The sequence below is a fragment of the Lactuca serriola genome, chromosome 2 (assembly GCF_051521515.1).
Source record: "Lactuca serriola cultivar US96UC23 chromosome 2, Lser_US96UC23_V15, whole genome shotgun sequence".
Taxonomy (NCBI): Eukaryota; Viridiplantae; Streptophyta; class Magnoliopsida; order Asterales; family Asteraceae; genus Lactuca; species Lactuca serriola.
This window is the reverse complement of record NC_136409.1, coordinates 229503334-229522210: the sequence shown is the minus strand read 5'-3', so window position 1 is coordinate 229522210 and position 18877 is coordinate 229503334. Positions and strand designations below refer to the sequence as shown.

Here is an 18877-nt window from a genome sequence, read left to right as displayed (position 1 = left end):
AAGAAAATCAAATTCATTATATTCTAGATATCATTTTTGTTTAAAAGTTGTATTATTATTATTATTATTATTATTATTATTATTATTATTATTATTATTATTATTATTATTATACAAGATCTTATATATTTTAATTTTCTGTTTAAAAAAACATTGTGTTTTTTTATTTTTTCCGAAAATCTCTTAGCTTTTTATTTTTTCCAAAACAATCTTAATTTTCGAAAAGACCTTTAATATTTGACAAGTTTTTTCAAAAAAAAAAAAAAAAACTAAAAGTATCAAATTCAAAACTTACAGAAAATATATATATGTCATCTCCACCTCCCCAGAGGCTGCCGACTTATTTCAGATATTTATTATGTAATACTTAAAATTTTAGAAAAATGATATTATGTTTATTGAAATAGGAAAAAAAAAACATAGTGACTTTATGTCTAAAAAAAGATGTTTATGGTTTACGTCTAACAAAAAAATAAAATTTATTAAATTTATGAAAATGAAAAAAAATAAAAAAAATATATTAAGTTTGTGGGTTTATGACTAAAAATCAGGTTAAAAAAATAGTGAAAACAAGCTTAAAATATTTGATGGATTTTTTTATAAAAACAATATTATTGTTATCTTTTTTATCTTATTAAAAAAGATAAGTATAAAATTAATAAATTAATAAAGTTTGTAATAAAAATATAATTATTAAACAATAAAGTTAATAATTATTAGGTTATTATAAAGTATATGTATAAAAGTTAGTCTATAAATGTGATCATTATCGGATAATAATGAAAAAAATAGATGTCTTGAATGGTATATCATAATAAGAGTGGTGTGTTTCTAGTAGGATCCTTCTTCAATGATAAAGTTTGTGAGTTTATGCAATTCACTTCTATGTTCTTCTTTAATTGGTATCAGAGAAGATCGGGCAAAAAAGAAAAGAAAAAAAACACTAAACAAAACTCTCGTGTGGAGAACATGTGCAGCAAGTAAACCTGGTGACTCCAATTGATCACTGTTCTGAAATCATTACCTGGCCTGAGATCGTGACCTGCCTTGCACCCAGAGACAACCATCGACTGTAGGTGAAGGCGATAGAAGTCAATCTGTTCAGAAATCTTGTCCTAAGATCATGAGTGGTTTGGCGATTATGACAACCTACGTATTTCAGAAATCACTGGTCATCCTTCCCGTTTTTTTGTTTTGACGTTTCTCCATTTTGGCGCTAGTCATCTTTCCCGTTTGTGTGAAGATCAAAAATGTGTGGAACCTACTCAAAAGTCACTAGCCTCTTGTTGTTTGAGATCGAAAACCTAAAAAATGTTTGTTTGATTTTAGGTCCTTGTTCTGTTGACTTTGGGTTTCTACTTGGCCCAAAATTTGTTTGCCAACAGACGTGTTTTGTTTTTTTTTTTTTTTTTTGTGATCTCCATTAGTAAAAAAAGAAAAATCAATTCAGTTTGAGAAAAAAAATCTAGTGTTTGGAGCAAAACAAAATTAGTTTTTTTTTAGCTGAAACCATGTAGCAATGACGGGAGGAGAATCATCGCAACCATCGACTAAGGAACACACGTCATTCACATTCCAAAGTGACCGATCTACACAATTTAGAGGATGGGATGTGATCGATCCCAGACCGAATGACGTGAAGAAAAACAACATCATGAAAGGATTGTTGTTTCAATCGATTCTGGAGGATTTAATCCTTCAAATCAGCAATCTAAAAACCGGAAAAGAGATTATGGGAAGCGATTAAAACTCGTAACCTAGGAGATGATCATGTAAAGGAAGCCCGACTCTACTCGAGATGACACAGTGCCTAATGAAAGCAAAATATATTCCAAAGCACTTTTGGGGCGAAGCGGTACGACATGCAACGTTCATTATAAATCGTACACTTACTCGAGCATTGATAGGTGCTACACCATTCGATAAATTTTATGGTGAAAAACCAAATCTTGAAAACTTGAAAGTATTTGGTTGTGTTGCATATGAAAGAGTAGTCGCAAAACATTTGAAGAAACTTGATGATAGGTCACGACCATTAGTATATTTTGGAAAAGAACTCAATTCGGGAGGATTTCGGTTATATAATTCTTAGGAAAATAAAATTATTATTAGTGCCCTTGCACTTTGTGATGAAAATAAGACATGGAAATGGAATAATGAACCCAAAAATCAAGATGGCAATGGATGGGTACATTTACCGTCTTGTGGACTAATGGTCAAGCAACCCAAGATAATGGTGGTTCGAGCCCAACTTTAACAGAAACCGGACAGTTTACTGATGATCAAAATAACGATGACAGCAGCCCATCACGGCCTATTGATGATCAAAATAACAATGCAAGTTTTGTCCCGCTTCGGCGATCCACTCGAACTTTAATGTTAGAAGATTAAATAACTACGGGCTAGATGTTGATCATTTAATGTTGTCATTCGATGAAGAACCAAAGAATTTTAAGGAATCCAGAGTGAACAAGAATTGGCTCAATGCAATGAAGGCCGAAATTGATTCCATCGAGAAGAACAATACTTGGAAATTAGTTCCTCCACCTAAAGATTCTAAACCTATCGGGTTAAGATGGTTGTATAAAATTAAAAGAAATATGAATGAATCAATTTCAAGGTACAAAGCGCGTCTAGTAGCTAAAGGCTATGTACAAGAGCAAGGCATTGATTTTGATGAAGTATTTGCGCCAGTAACTCGACTCGAGACAATAAGATTATTGATTGCTCTCGCAGACGGGAACGGATGGAAGATTCATCACTTAGATGTACAAACAACATTTTTATATGGAGATTTAAAGGAAGAAGTGTACGTGTGCCAACCAGAAGGTTTCGTGAAGCAAGGTAAAGAAACAAAAATCTACAAATTGGCAAAGCATTATACGGTTGAAGCTTAGATGGAGAATGCGGTTTATAGAAAGGTTTTAAATGGAGAATACATAATAGTTGTGGTTTATGTAGATGATTTGTGTGTGACAGGAACAAGTTTAGAGTTCATAAACCAATTCAAGAGACTAATGGCATTGAAGTTTGAAATGTCGGACCTTGGAAAACTAACTTGCTACTTGGTAATTGAAGTATTTCAAGAAAATGGTTGTGTAAATGTAAATCAAGAGAGTTATGCTATGAAGATTCTAAAAGAGACAGGCATGCAAAAGTGTAATGCAACTCAATGTCTGATGGAGCCAGGACTAAAGTTGTCAAAAGCTGAAGATGAACCAGAAGTTGAAGCTACCTATTATCGAAAAACAGTAGGTTACTTATGATATCTCCTACACACTTTTCCAGATTTAGCATATTCAGTTGGATTAGTTAGTCATTATATGAAAAGTCCAAGAGAATCTCACACACATGCTATTAAGAAACTTCTTCGTTACTTGCGTGGTACTCTGTCTTTTGGGATAGTATATAAACGAAGTAATAATATGAGCTTGATAGGATATAGTGATAGCAGTGATAATGTTGATGTTGATAATGGAAGAAGTACAGCAGGGCATGTCTTCTTCTTTGGTGACTCACCTGTCACTTGCTGCTCCCAGAAGCAAGATACATTAGCTCTATCCTGGTGTGAAGTTGAGTTCATGGCATCTACTGCAGATGTATGTCAGGCAGTTTGATTAAGGGGGTTATTGGCTGAGCTGATAGGAATGATGAAACAAAAGGTGTTGATTCGCACAGACAACAAATCAACAATTGCAATGTCAAAGAATCTTATCTTTCATGGAAGAAGCAAACACATTCACACTCGATTCCACTTTATTTGAGAGCATGTGGAAAACGAGCAAGTGATTGTTGAACATGTTTTGGGAGATAAGCAACGAGCAGATCCACTTACGAAGGCCTTAACTCGAATAAGGTTCGAAGAGATGAGAGCGTTGCTTGGCATGCATTAATTACCCTCGACTCAGAAATTCTAGGGGTGATTATTGGCGAATTTCATAGTAACAGATATGGGTTGTTAGGCGTGTTCTGTTCTAGATGTCTATTACTTGGAGTGTTGTCCAAGATTTCTTGGTGTGTTGACCAAGTTCTAGTATCCTTGAGCAATAAGGAATCTAGTATAGGGAAAGTATGTGTGGTTTCCTAATCTTATACTAATAAGGTTGTTTAGTATAAAAACCATAGATAGGTTCTTGTATTAAAATCAAAAATTGGAGTTTTGAGATCATTTCTTTAGTAAGAAAGTGTACGAGTTTATGCAATTCACTTTTGTGTTTCTTTTTACTGTTTCTCATACTTGTTTTTTTTCTTTCTTTTCTATTTTCTATTTTTCTTGAAAACGATATTGTGTTAAAGTCGCTAAAATATTATTTAACATTTATGGTCAAATTATGACAAGTGACAACTCATGAATGACTATGAAACCAAGATGCTAATTAATGCTCTCTTGTTTTTATCTAAACAAAACATATGATCTCAAATAAATGTTTCAAAACTGTTTGTAAGTCCTTATATTTGTAAACCCAAGATCTCATTGGGGAATCTACAATAACCGAAACATGGCAAGAGCTAAGGTAAAACTTGCTAGAATTCTTAATGAAAGCAAGAGACAAGCTACCCTCAAGAAACGAAAGGAAGCTTTGATCAAGAAGCTGCAAACAATTTGCATGGAGTGCAGGGCGGAATCATGCATGATGATTTGTGATGGTCCAAATGATCCAGGAACAAACGACTCAATGGTATGGCCATCAAGGCAAGAGGTTGCAGCAATGATATCTAGATTCCTGAGTTTACCTGAGCATCAAAGAAGCAAGAAGATGATCACTCATGAGAAGTTTCTTGAGAGTATATTGGTACGAGAGAACAACAAGCTACAAGCATTGAAGAGAAAGAATGACCAAATGGAGATGGAAGATATCTTGCACAAACTCCTAATTGAGTCCACCTCTGTTAAATTAGAGAGTGAGAAATTGACTCAAACATATTTTTATATAGAAGATTTGATCCAAAAGATTGAAAGCAAAAAAAGTTCTTCCCAAAATGTCGGTTTTCCTTGATGGTTCTTTGTTTTGTCAAATCTTTAGTTTAGTGTCCCTGTCCGAATAGGCGAATAACAAAACCATGTCTCTTTTTCAGCCTTTATTGGAATTTCTAGTTGTATCGTTTTGTCTAAATCAGTGTTCTAAAAGGCGTGTCATGGCGCGCGCTAAGGCGCGCCATGGCGTGGGGCGTGGCTCCGCCGTTACGAAAAGCCTTATAACGTTGCTGTTAGGCGTGACGCGTGGCAAGGCGTGATATGGTGCGCCATGGCGCGTTATGGCGTGTTATGGCGTGTTATGGCGCGTGTTTTTTCGTTTGAGACATGGTTTTTTGCTCTTTGTTATGTCTTTTCTAATCGGAGATACAGGTATTGTGGTTTTCGTTAAATTTTTGTTACTATTTATTGGTCTAACACTTATAAAAAGTATTTATATTTAATATAAATTTATATATATGTGGTAATATAATTTTAAATTAATACAAAATCGCCGCCTTACATCACGCCTTGAAAAACGCCATGGCTCGTCATGTCTTATTAAGCTTGAGGCTTGACCTTGCCGCCACGCCACGCCTCACGCCGTTTAGAACCTTGGTCTAAATGAAAAAAAAAAAAAAAAACTTAGTATTATTATTTTAAATAGTGCTTACATGGTATTTGTTATACTACTTGAAAAAAAAATAAGGACTGCCTAATTTTAATATTTTTGATCAATTGTTCGTAAAAACAACTATAATCATTTTAATTTTGAATGTTTAAGATAATTATATAAAAAATTTCAAAATAAAATCTTCTTATCTATCCTAATAAATGAAAACGTTTTTTTTCTTTTGCCCAACATCATGTTCTTCTTTAGTTTGACTCATGTCATTTTGTAGGATTTTTTAATTTTTTCTTTTTCCACTTCCCATTTTCTTGTGTTTTCAATTTTCTTAAACTTAAAAGTAAATTCTATATTTTATGCAAGTTTATTTATTTTATGTAGAATCATTAAATTAAATTTCAATAACCATTAAAAAAACGTTTTAACAACCACAAATTAGACAATAATCAATTTTTTCATAATTTAATATTTACACATATTACAATTTTCACTTATACAATAATTTATTCAAAACAAAAATGTTATGGAATACAATTATAAACATAGAAAATAGTTTTCATAAGCTTTTATTTATTAGTATATATACTGAAAAACTTGCTTTGTTCATTATACCCGCAATATTTATGTAAAAATATTACTTTAAAAAAAATATTTGATGCTTATAACTTTATATTCAATATTTTTTTAATAAACACGTATAATACATGGATCTTACACATAGTGTTTATAATATTGAATGAGTATCCAAAAATATACATTTGTAGGAGAAAAAGTTTCTACACAAATTTTTTAGCACGACAAATATTCCAAAAGAGTTGCTACAAAAGTATTTCATTATTATTTGTTTTTAACTTTTCAATATTGTACAAAATAAAAGAAAAAAACAATAATATATATATATATATATATATATATATATATATATATATATATATTCCATCAACAGTCCATCATGATGTAATTTTAAATTTGTTCACAAGATCTTTATTGATTATAAGAGTTCTTAATTTTTTTTAATGTTTATTAAATAAGGTGGATTGGTATGTATATATATATATATATATATATATATATATATATATATATATATATATATATATATATATATATATATAGACACACACACACATATAGTTTGAAAACTGTTATATTTGTAAACGAAAGAACTCCTTGGAGAATCTACAATAATCGAAACATGGTAAGAGCTAGGGTATAACCTGCTAGAATTCTTAATGAAAGCAAGAGACAATCTACCCTCAAGAAACGAAAGGAAGATTTGATCAAGGAGCTACAAACAATTTGCATGGAGTGCAGGGCGGAATCATGCATGATGATCTGTGATGGTCCAAATGATCCAGGAACAAACGACTCAATGGTATGGCCATCAAGGCAAGAGGCTGCAACAATGATATCTAGATTCATGAGTTTACCTGAGCATCAAAGAAGCAAGAAGATGATCACTCATGAGAAGTTTCTTGAGAGTATATTGGTACGAGAGAACAACAAGCTACAAGCATTGAAGAGAAAGAATGACCAAATGGAGATGAAAGATATCTTGCACAAACTCCTAATTGAGTCCACCTCTGTTAAATTAGAGAGTGAGAAATTGACTCAAACATATTTTTATATAGAAGATTTGATCCAAAAGATTGAAAGCAAAAAAAGTTCTTCCCAAAATGTCGGTTTTCCTTGATGGTTATTTGTTTTGTCAAATCTTTAGTTTAGTGTCCCTGTCCGAATAGGCGAATAACCAAACCATTTCTCTTTTTCAGCCTTTATTGGAATTTCTAGTTGTATCGTTTTGTCTAAAAAAAAAAAAAAAAAAAAAAAAAACTTAGTATTATTATTTTAAATAGTGTTTACATGGTATTTGTTATACTACTTGCAAAAAAATATAAGGTCTCCCTAATTTTAATATTTTTGATCAATTGTTCGTAAAAACAACTATAATTATTTTAATTTTGAATGTTTAAGATAATTATATAAAAAATTTTAAAATAAAATCTTCTTATCTATCCTAATAAATAAAAATGTTTTTTTGTCTAACAGCATGTTCTCCTTTAGTTTGACCCATGTCATTTTTGTAGGATTTTCTAATTTTTTCTTTTTCCATTTCCCATTTTCTTGTGTTTTCAATTTTCTTAAACTTAAAAGTAAATTCTATGTTTTATGTAAGTTTATTTATTTTATGTAAAATCATTAAATTAAATTTCAATAACCATTAAAAAAAACCGTTGTTTAACCACAAATTAGGCAATAATCAATTCTTTCATAATTTAATATTTACACATATTACAATTTTCACTTATACAATATTTTCTTCAAAAACAAAAATGTTATGGAATTCAATTATAAACATAGAAAATAGTTTTCATAAGCTTTTATTTATTAGTATATATACTAAAAAACTTGCTCTGTTCATTATACCCACAATATTTATGTAAAAATATTACTTTAAAATTTTTTTTGATGCTTATAACTTTATATTCAATATTTTTTTAATAAACACGTATAATACATGAATCTTACACATAGTGTTTATAATATTGAATGAGCATCCAAAAATATATATTTGTAGGAGAAAAAGTTTCTACACAAATTTTTTAGCACGACAAATATTCGAAAAGAGTTACTACAAAAGTAATTCATTATTATTTATTTTTAACTTTTCGATATTGTACAAAATAAAAGAAAAAAACAATATTAAGTTAGTTCCTTACAAATTGTTGGTGGTTTAATGAAATTCCTTTCAAGGAGATATATGTATATCTGTTTTTAATATTTTTAAACATAAAAAAGGTAAAACTTTTATAATATATATATATATATATATATATATATATATATATATATATATATATATATATATATATATATATTCCATCAACTGTCCATCATGATGTAATTTTAAATTTGTTCACAAGATCTTTATTGATTATGAGAGTTTTAATGTTTATTAAATAAGGTGGATTGGTGTGTGTGTATATATATATATATATATATATATATATATATATATATATATATATATATATAGTTTGAAAACTGTTATATTTGTAAACGAAAGAACTCCTTGGAGAATCTACAATAATCGAAACATGGCAAGAGCTAGGGTAAAACTTGCTAGAATTCTTAATGAAAGCAAGAGACAAGCTACCCTCAAGAAACGAAAGGAAGCTTTGATCAAGAAGCTGCAAACAATTTGCATGGAGTGTCGGGCGGAATCATGCATGATGATCTGTGATGGTCCAAATGATCTAGGAACAAACGACTCAATGGTATGGCCATCAAGGCAAGAGGCTGCAACAATGATATCTAGATTCCTGAGTTTACCTGAGCATCAAAGAAGCAAGAAGATGATCACTCATGAGAAGTTTCTTGAGAGTATATTGGTACGAGAGAACAACAAGCTACAAGCATTGAAGAGAAAGAATGACCAAATGGAGATGGAAGATATCTTGCACAAACTCCTAATTGAGTCTGCCTCTGTTAAATTAGAGAGTGAGAAATTGACTCAAACATATTTTTATATAGAAGATTTGATCCAAAAGATTGAAAGCAAAGAAAGTTCTTCCCAAAATGTCGGTTTTCCTTGATGGTTCTTTGTTTTGTCAAATCTTTAGTTTTGGTGTCCCTGTCCGATTAGGCGAATAACCAAACCATTTCTCTTTTTCAACCTTTATTGGAATTTCTAGTTGTATCGTTTTGTCTAAATGAAAAAAACTTAGTATTATTATTTTAAATAGTGTTTACATGATATTTGTTATACTACTTGAAAAGAATATGGGGCCTGCCTAATTTTAATATTTTTGATCAATTGTCGTAAAAACAACTATAATCATTTTAATTTTGAATGTTTAAGACAATTATATAAAAAAATTTCAAAATGAAATTTGTTTATCTATCCTAATAAATGAAAATGTTTTTTTTTTTGCCTAATAGCATGTTCTCCTTTAGTTTGACCCATGTCATTTTGTAGGATTTTTTAATTTTTTCTTTTTCCACTTTCCATTTTATTGTGTTTTAATTTTTTTTAAACTTAAAAGTAAATTCTATATTTTATGCAAGTTTATTTATTTTATGTAGAATCATTAAATTAAATTTCAATAACCATTAAAAAAACCATTGTACAACCACAAATTAGGCAATAATCAATTCTTTCATAATTTAATATTTACACATATTACAATTTTCACTTATACATTAATTTCTTCAAAACAAAAATGTTATGGACATAGTTATAAACAAAGAAAATAGTTTTCACAAGATTTTATTTATTAGTATATATACTTAAAAACTTGCTTTATTCATTATCTCCGCAATATTTATGTAAATATATTATTTAAAAAAATACTTGATGCTTATAACTTTATATTCAATATTTTTTTTAATAAACGCGTAAGAAACACGGATCTTACATCCAATTTTTAAAATATTGAATGTGCAACTAAAAATATACATTTGTAGGAGAAAAAATTTCTACACAAATTTTTTAGCACAATAAATATTCCAAAAGAGTTGCTACAAAAATATTTCATTATTGTTTATTTTTAACTTTTTGATATTGTACAAAATAAAAGAAAAAAAAAACAATATTAGCTTAGTTCCCTACAAATTGTTGGTAGTTTAATGAAATTCGCTTCAAGGAGATATATGTACATCTGTTATAATATTTTTAAACATAAAAAGGTAAAATTATTATTGTATATATTCCATCAACACTCCATCATGATGTAATTTTAAACGTGTTCACATGATCATTAATTGATTATGAGAGTTCTTAGGTTTTTTAATGTTTATTAAATAAGGTGAATTGGTATATAATTTTAAACGTGTTCACAAGATCTTTTATTGATTATGAGAGTTCTTAGTTTTTTTTTAATGTTTATTTTATAAGACATGAGGACGTGATTGCAATCATTCATTTTGGAGATCAAAAAATTAAAATACAAAATAAATGGAAAAAGAAAAAATCCAAAAATTCTTGTTTTTAATTATTATTTTCTACATTTTATATACCCAACAAAAATAAAAAATAAATAAATAAAAAGAATTACCATTTTTTTAAATATACATGAAATATTCTAATATAATATTACAATGTAAATATTAAAATGAAATTTTTAGAATGTTTTAATATTCTAGTATTCTACTAGAATCGTTAGATATATGAAAATATTCTAATATTCTACTAAAGTTGTTAGACTTTGTCAAATATTTTAATATTCTATTAAAATTATTTGAATATTTATAGTCTAATATTCTAATAGAATATGTGAATATTCTAACAGTTTTATTGTAATTTTTATACTAGAATATTATATTAGAATATTTCATAGATATTTAAAAAAAATAGTAATTTATTTATTTATTTATATTTTTTGGAAAATATAAAGACAAAAATAATATTTAAATTTTTTTTGAAAATTTTCAATTATTTTGTATTTTAAAAATATTTTTTTTATCTCCAAATTGAGTGGCTAGGATTGCGCCCCCATGTCTCACAAAATATAGTGGTCTCAAAGATATATATATATATATATATATATATATATATATATATATATATATATATATATATATATATATATATATATAAACGCACACACACACACACATCAACCTCTTTAGTTTTTCCTGTATGTGAAGGCTTTCACTCAAATCTCAACCATTCACATTTTTCTTTCCGATAAATCAAGCACTTCTTCACAAAGATTCGTTGCATCTCCCTCTTGCTGCTCATCGATGGCACACATCCCCTTCAACGCCTGGAAAGCTTCTTCGAACTTTAGTTGCTTCCCAGCAAGAATACTAACCCGCTTACGAGTATGGCAAGAAACTTCATTCAGCGGGTGGATCCCTTCCATCAAACAAGAACGGGCTCTATAGAGGCTTTCCTTGTTGTGACATCCCCAAAATCACGGCCAGAAAAGACCGATTTTGTTTATGCTTTATAAAAATCAGAGTACTTCATTTTATAAAAAGGTTGCGGAATTTGTTCCCAGAAAAACATGGTAAATACGTTATTAAAACAATTTCGAAGAAACGTATTTATTTCATTTTAAAACGTTTGGGATGTCATCGTTAATAACAAAACATAAGCATAAACAGAACTTACAATGATTTACACTAGTGATCTACATCTCTTTTAAATCTCTCAGTGTAATGTCACTTTACTTCGTCACCTGTGATATACATAAACTGAGTGGGTCAGGTTGGGAAACCTGGTGAGTACATAGGGTTTTCAACCCACAATAATATAATTATTATGTTCAATCAAACAATCAACCCAGTTACCCATCCCCATTATCTTCTTTACTCTTTAAGGATTTAGCCTAAGAGTCATCTATCCTGCATTCGTTTATTCCGAAGTCCCTTACTTCCAGGGTTATAGGACTGGCACTAAATCCATAGCTGCCAATGTTCGTTCATAAAGCACTAATTCCATAGCTGCTATAGTCTATTCATCGGGTACTAAATCCATAGCTACCAGCCTTTATCTAATAGGTACTAAGTCCATAGCTACCAATGTTCAACAGGTACTAAATCCTTAGCTACCAGCGTCTAACTAATAGGTACTAAGTCCATAGCTACCAAATCCCAACAGGTACTAAATCCATAGCTACCAACGTCTAAAAGGTACTAAGTCCATAGCTACCGGTGTTTGTCCCATAGGCACTAAGTCTATAGCTGCCAATGTATACTCACGTCATCTTCTATCTCTCATCATTCATCTACCCATCTCGTACCCAACATATTCGTATATATAAAGTACGTATACAGTTTAAATCCTTTAAAACATGTATAAAACGTTCATCCAACATAGACAGCAAGTATTCAGATAATATGCACACATAGCACGTAGTTTATATAAAATACTTCATATCTATGTGTAAGATGAAAGGGACTATGCACTCACCTGAGTAGGTGGTGACTCAGCACTCGGACAGCGCTTCGATACTCTCAAAACAATATTCCTTCGATAAAACCTAGTACCGATACCACTAGGGTTTAGTTTAACGATAACCGCGACAAATTAATTAGTCTGACTATTATTAAGCGTTAATAACGCTCAATATAACTCATAATAATAGCCCAAATAATTATTTTAAGGACCTAATAACATTCCTATAATTATTTGAAAGCTATATAAAAAAATTGCGTAAGCGTAGCACACTTACAGCGAATTTTATCGAAAACCGGGACTTAATTGGAGCAGCGTTTCGAAACCGAAAAACTCCTTTTTCTCGGGACTCCGGGAGCCTCGGGGCTTCCCTAGGGTGCTAGGGAGGTTCCCTAGGGTTTGGGGATGTTTAGAACACTTAGAGAGAGAAAGAAGTCAGAGAGAGAGTGAAGAAAGGTGTGAAAAATGAAGGAAAATCGGGCCCCTTTTATAGCCCTGCGAGGCCTCGGTACGCTGGGCGTACCTCGGACCTACGCGGGGCGTAGTCATCGGATAAGAGCTCCAGCGAGGTTCCAGCTGTCTCTCACTCGGAATAGATCAGGGCGAGGGTACGCGGCGCGTACTGGCTTCGGACGCGGGGCGTAATCGAGGGCGACGTGTTCTTCATCCGAAGCGAGATCTGATTAGCGATGGACGGCCCACAATGCGCCACGTCATCAGCTCCTTATCAGCCTTCGCAAATTGCATTCTCGACTTCTAAAAATCATAACTTTCGCATACGAGCTCCGTTTTCGACGTTCTTTATATCCACGCGAAGGTGGAAATGTACTCTACAACTTTCGTTTAGACTCCGTCGGCTAATTTTGGCTCGATTTTAAATTTTATATTATTAACGGGCCGGGACACGATTGGTCCGTTAAATCCTCATAACTTCTTCATCCGACATCCGTTTTCGCCCATCTTTTTCTCGTTACGCTACTCTCAATGAGATCTTCGATTCTCGTTTAGGTCGTGTCGGCTAAAAACCGCTCGATCAAATATTCAAATTTCGGGCTGTACACTACTAGTCCGAAACTTCGAAAAATCATAACTTCTTCATACGAAGTCAGATTTGGGCGTTCTTTATATCGATGTTCTTAGTTTAACATATTCTACGACTTCCGTTTAGATCGCTAAGGCTAAATCTCGCTCTATCGTAAATTTACTATTTACGCTTCCCGGTGCCGTGCCGGTTTTGCCGTAAAACTTCGACGGGCCATAACTTCTTCGTTATAACTCAGATTTCGGCGTTCTTTATATGTACGGAAACCTTGTGACATACTCTACAACTTGGTTAAGTTTATTTATTCTAAATAATCTTTTGTCGAAAAGTCGTTTTCGACCCTTATTGCCTCTAATTTGACTAGCCCGGATCTACGGGCGTTACAATTATCTCCCCCTTAGGATGATTACGTCCCGGAATCATCAACGAAACATGGTCGTATAATGACTCTATACGTCATCTCTTCATCCTAGATAATAATTATAACTTCTACATTCCTTCAAGTCTATCTCTTAAACTCATTGGCTGTAAGAGTACTCGATCGTGCACCTGCTCTCTACCTCAGGCTAGACTCCCAATTATGACCTTCAAGTCACAATCTTGATCCTTGTTGGATACAGACTTGAGATAAGTTCTTTTATTACTACTATAGATCGATGTGTCATATTCTAATGACCTATCATCGTATGTTGCAACACTTAGACTTAGGTCTCTTAGAGTTAAATTCTAAAACAGACTATGCCTTCCTTCATGTTCTAATGTGATATAATCACACTTTAACATTAGGCATTTCTAGCTACCAACTTCTTTAACAAAGAGCGCGATATTTCTATTGATCGCTTTGATTTCAATCGTTTGGTTTAAGTCGGACACTACATCAAACTTGGTTCTCTGAACCACACAACATACTCATCGTAGTCGGACTCGTTTCGATATGGCCACTAGGGTCGGAATATCAACAATCTTCTTAGTCATTACCGAAACGATGGTAACAACACACTTGAATAAAACGAAATCAATTACTAGCTTCTTGGTAACCTTGTGACTTTCCCTGATCCAAGTGTGAGTCCTGTGCTTCCGGTAGTATAGGCCTCTACTACCATTCACACCTACTCATACTCGTCCCAAGTATTGTCTCGCAGTTTCCCAAGTCACCATGCAGCAAATCACACAATCATTCGACACATCAGATAACAAAACGAAGGTTTTATATTAATTCTTGAAACGATTACATAGGTGTTCAAGTTCACCCTAGACTATGCCTCTACTAGGCTACATCATAAAATACTATGGCTACTACATAACTTGATCTTCTGATATGAAGTCCTCATCCTTGATTCCTCGCACGGTTTTCTGCTTCGTCGAGGATCATGTGAAATGCCCTTGGCCTTGGTGGCGTTTCTGGTCTTACTGCTTTATTTTTCTTTGGGCAGTTTCTGGACATATGCCCCTTGCCTCCACATCCGTAGCATACTTTATCATCATGTGTGCAGTCTTTGGAATAGTGACCAGTCCTCCCACACTTGTAGCAGGTCACTTCTTCATTGCACTTCCCACCATGCTTCTTCTTGCATCTATCACACCATCTTGCTTCACCTCCATCTCCTCCTCCAAGCTTTGAGAATTTTCTTTCCTTGTTCGACCTCGAAGATCCTTCAAACTTCCGCTTCTCTCCTGCCTTATCTTTTTCTAGACCTTTTTCTCTTATCTGGGCCTCTACGTTCTTAGCTGCCCTAACAGCTGCTTTCAAGGTAGTTGCCATCTTGACCATTGGGCCAAAGTCAGTGGGCAGTCCGTTAGCAAACCTATCAATCTTGGAGAGTTCAGTAGGCACCAAGTAGGGGAATAGCTTCATCCTCTCGGTGAATGCGGTGGCATACTCATCAACACTCATCTTCCCTTTCTTCAGGTTCTGAAACTCGTTGTTTAGGTCTATCAGATCTACCTCTGAGCAGTACTGCATTTTCAACTGTTCCAAAAACTCTTCCCACGACATCCTTAAGGCTTCTCCTCGTGGCATCGTATCTGCCAATAGCTTCCACCAGCTCAAGACTCCAGTTTTCAGTTGTCTTACTGCGAAGACAGTCTTCTGTTTCTCATTACAGCTGCAGCTCTCAAACACCATCTCCATCTCAGAGATCCAATCCATAATCTCAACCGGCTTCGGGCTTCCTGAGAGACTTGGCGGTTTCGCACCCAAGAAATTCTTGTACATCCGCCCATCCTTGTTGTTTCTCCCTTCTGGGCCATCCCTTTGCTCACCTTGAGTCCCTACTTGACTCACTTGGCGGCTGTAGTTCCCTTCCTCGGATAGCTCGGGAACTGGCTCCGTCGGTTCAACATGTACGGTAGGTTCGTCCCTATTCAACATCCGTCTCATTTCTTCCCTTTGTTCAGCCAACATAGCTCGAATCATGGCTTGAACTCCAGCCATGGTGACTGGCTCAGGCGCAACTTCTTCTACAACAGGTATTTGCTGAACCACTGGGGGTTGGTTCCTGTTCCCATTTGCGTTTACGTTTCCGCTACGAGTCCTTACCATCTCGATCTATACACCGAATAAGGTGAATTTAGACCTTTACTTGATGTCTAAATCATCCTTATCACTCCGAAACGTTTACATGCTAGTTCTAATACCGTATTCGTACGTTTAGAATCCTAAACACATAAGGTTTCCAGATCCGGTCGGCAACAGACCATAGATCCGAACAACTAACAGCATATCAGGCACAAGTATTTAGCACATAAAAGCATTTTAGGCATCATTCCTAAAATAAGCTAGTGCTCACACCTCACAATCATCGCTTAGCATTCTAAGTTTAAGTCTAGAAATAAATTCATATTCCTAGTTCGCTTAAACTAATGCTCTGATACCAACTGTGACATCCCCAAAATCACGGCCAGAAAAGACCGATTTTGTTTATGCTTTATAAAAATCAGAGTACTTCATTTTATAAAAAGGTTGCGGAATTTGTTCCCAGAAAAACATGGTAAATACGTTATTAAAACAATTTCGAAGAAACGTATTTATTTCATTTTAAAACGTTTGGGATGTCATCGTTAATAACAAAACATAAGCATAAACAGAACTTACAATGATTTACACTAGTGATCTACATCTCTTTTAAATCTCTCAGTGTAATATCACTTTACTTCGTCACCTGTGATATACATAAACTGAGTGGGTCAGGTTGGGAAACCTGGTGAGTACATAGGGTTTTCAACCCACAATAATATAATTATTATGTTCAATCAAACAATCAACCCAGTTACCCATCCCCATTATCTTCTTTACTCTTTAAGGATTTAGCCTAAGAGTCATCTATCCTGCATTCGTTTATTCCGAAGTCCCTTACTTCCAGGGTTATAGGACTGGCACTAAATCCATAGCTGCCAATGTTCGTTCATAAAGCACTAATTCCATAGCTGCTATAGTCTATTCATCGGGTACTAAATCCATAGCTACCAGCCTTTATCTAATAGGTACTAAGTCCATAGCTACCAATGTTCAACAGGTACTAAATCCTTAGCTACCAGCGTCTAACTAATAGGTACTAAGTCCATAGCTACCAAATCCCAACAGGTACTAAATCCATAGCTACCAACGTCTAAAAGGTACTAAGTCCATAGCTACCGGTGTTTGTCCCATAGGCACTAAGTCTATAGCTGCCAATGTATACTCACGTCATCTTCTATCTCTCATCATTCATCTACCCATCTCGTACCCAACATATTCGTATATATAAAGTACGTATACAGTTTAAATCCTTTAAAACATGTATAAAACGTTCATCCAACATAGACAGCAAGTATTCAGATAATATGCACACATAGCACGTAGTTTATATAAAATACTTCATATCTATGTGTAAGATGAAAGGGACTATGCACTCACCTGAGTAGGTGGTGACTCAGCACTCGGACAGCGCTTCGATACTCTCAAAACAATATTCCTTCGATAAAACCTAGTACCGATACCACTAGGGTTTAGTTTAACGATAACCGCGACAAATTAATTAGTCTGACTATTATTAAGCGTTAATAACGCTCAATATAACTCATAATAATAGCCCAAATAATTATTTTAAGGACCTAATAACATTCCTATAATTATTTGAAAGCTATATAAAAAAATTGCGTAAGCGTAGCACACTTACAGCGAATTTTATCGAAAACCGGGACTTAATTGGAGCAGCGTTTCGAAACCGAAAAACTCCTTTTTCTCGGGACTCCGGGAGCCTCGGGGCTTCCCTAGGGTGCTAGGGAGGTTCCCTAGGGTTTGGGGATGTTTAGAACACTTAGAGAGAGAAAGAAGTCAGAGAGAGAGTGAAGAAAGGTGTGAAAAATGAAGGAAAATCGGGCCCCTTTTATAGCCCTGCGAGGCCTCGGTACGCTGGGCGTACCTCGGACCTACGCGGGGGGTAGTCATCGGATAAGAGCTCCAGCGAGGTTCCAGCTGTCTCTCACTCGGAATAGATCAGGGCGAGGGTACGCGGCGCGTACTGGCTTCGGACGCGGGGCGTAAGCGAGGGCGACGTGTTCTTCATCCGAAGCGAGATCTGATTAGCGATGGACGGCCCACAATGCGCCACGTCATCAGCTCCTTATCAGCCTTCGCAAATTGCATTCTCGACTTCTAAAAATCATAACTTTCGCATATGAGCTCCGTTTTCGACGTTTTTTATATCCACGCGAAGGTGGAAATGTACTCTACAACTTTCGTTTAGACTCCGTCGGCTAATTTTGGCTCGATTTTAAATTTTATATTATTAACGGGCCGGGACACGATTGGTCCGTTAAATCCTCATAACTTCTTCATCCGACATCCGTTTTCGCCCATCTTTTTCTCGTTACGCTACTCTCAACGAGATCTTCGATTCTCGTTTAGGTCGTGTCGGCTAAAAACCGCTCGATCAAATATTCGAATTTCAGGCTGTACACTACTAGTCCGAAACTTCGAAAAATCATAACTTCTTCATACGAAGTCAGATTTGGGCGTTCTTTTTATCGATGTTCTTAGTTTAACATATTCTACGACTTCCGTTTAGATCGCTAAGGCTAAATCTCGATCCATCGTAAATTTACTATTTACGCTTCCCGGTGCCATGCCGGTTTTGCCGTAAAACTTCGACGGGCCATAACTTCTTCGTTATAACTCGGATTTCGGTGTTCTTTATATGTACGGAAACCTTGTGACATACTCTAAAACTTGGTTAAGTTTATTTATTCTAAATAATCTTTTGTCGAAAAGTCGTTTTCGACTCTTATTGCCTCTAATTTGACTAGCCCGGATCTACGGGCGTTACACTTGTCACAAGCATCCAGACACTCAGAACCTTTAGGACTGGA

At 33.9% G+C, this 18877-nt stretch overlaps 3 protein-coding genes across 3 annotated transcripts; all 3 read left to right on the top strand.

Moving 5' to 3' along the window:
- Nucleotides 1-4499: 4499 nt before the first annotated feature.
- On the top strand, nucleotides 4500-4997 carry LOC145090157 (agamous-like MADS-box protein AGL80). The gene has a single exon (XM_079028489.1). The coding sequence runs from the start codon at nucleotides 4500-4502 to the stop codon at nucleotides 4995-4997; it is 498 nt and encodes a 165-aa protein (XP_078884615.1).
- A 1957-nt stretch (nucleotides 4998-6954) lies between these two features.
- Nucleotides 6955-7275, top strand: LOC145090156 (agamous-like MADS-box protein AGL92). Its single transcript, XM_079028487.1, has one exon. The coding sequence runs from the start codon at nucleotides 6955-6957 to the stop codon at nucleotides 7273-7275; it is 321 nt and encodes a 106-aa protein (XP_078884613.1).
- Nucleotides 7276-8680: 1405 nt separating this feature from the next.
- Nucleotides 8681-9178, top strand: LOC145090155 (agamous-like MADS-box protein AGL80). Its single transcript, XM_079028486.1, has one exon. The coding sequence runs from the start codon at nucleotides 8681-8683 to the stop codon at nucleotides 9176-9178; it is 498 nt and encodes a 165-aa protein (XP_078884612.1).
- The last annotated feature ends 9699 nt before the right edge of the window (nucleotides 9179-18877 follow it).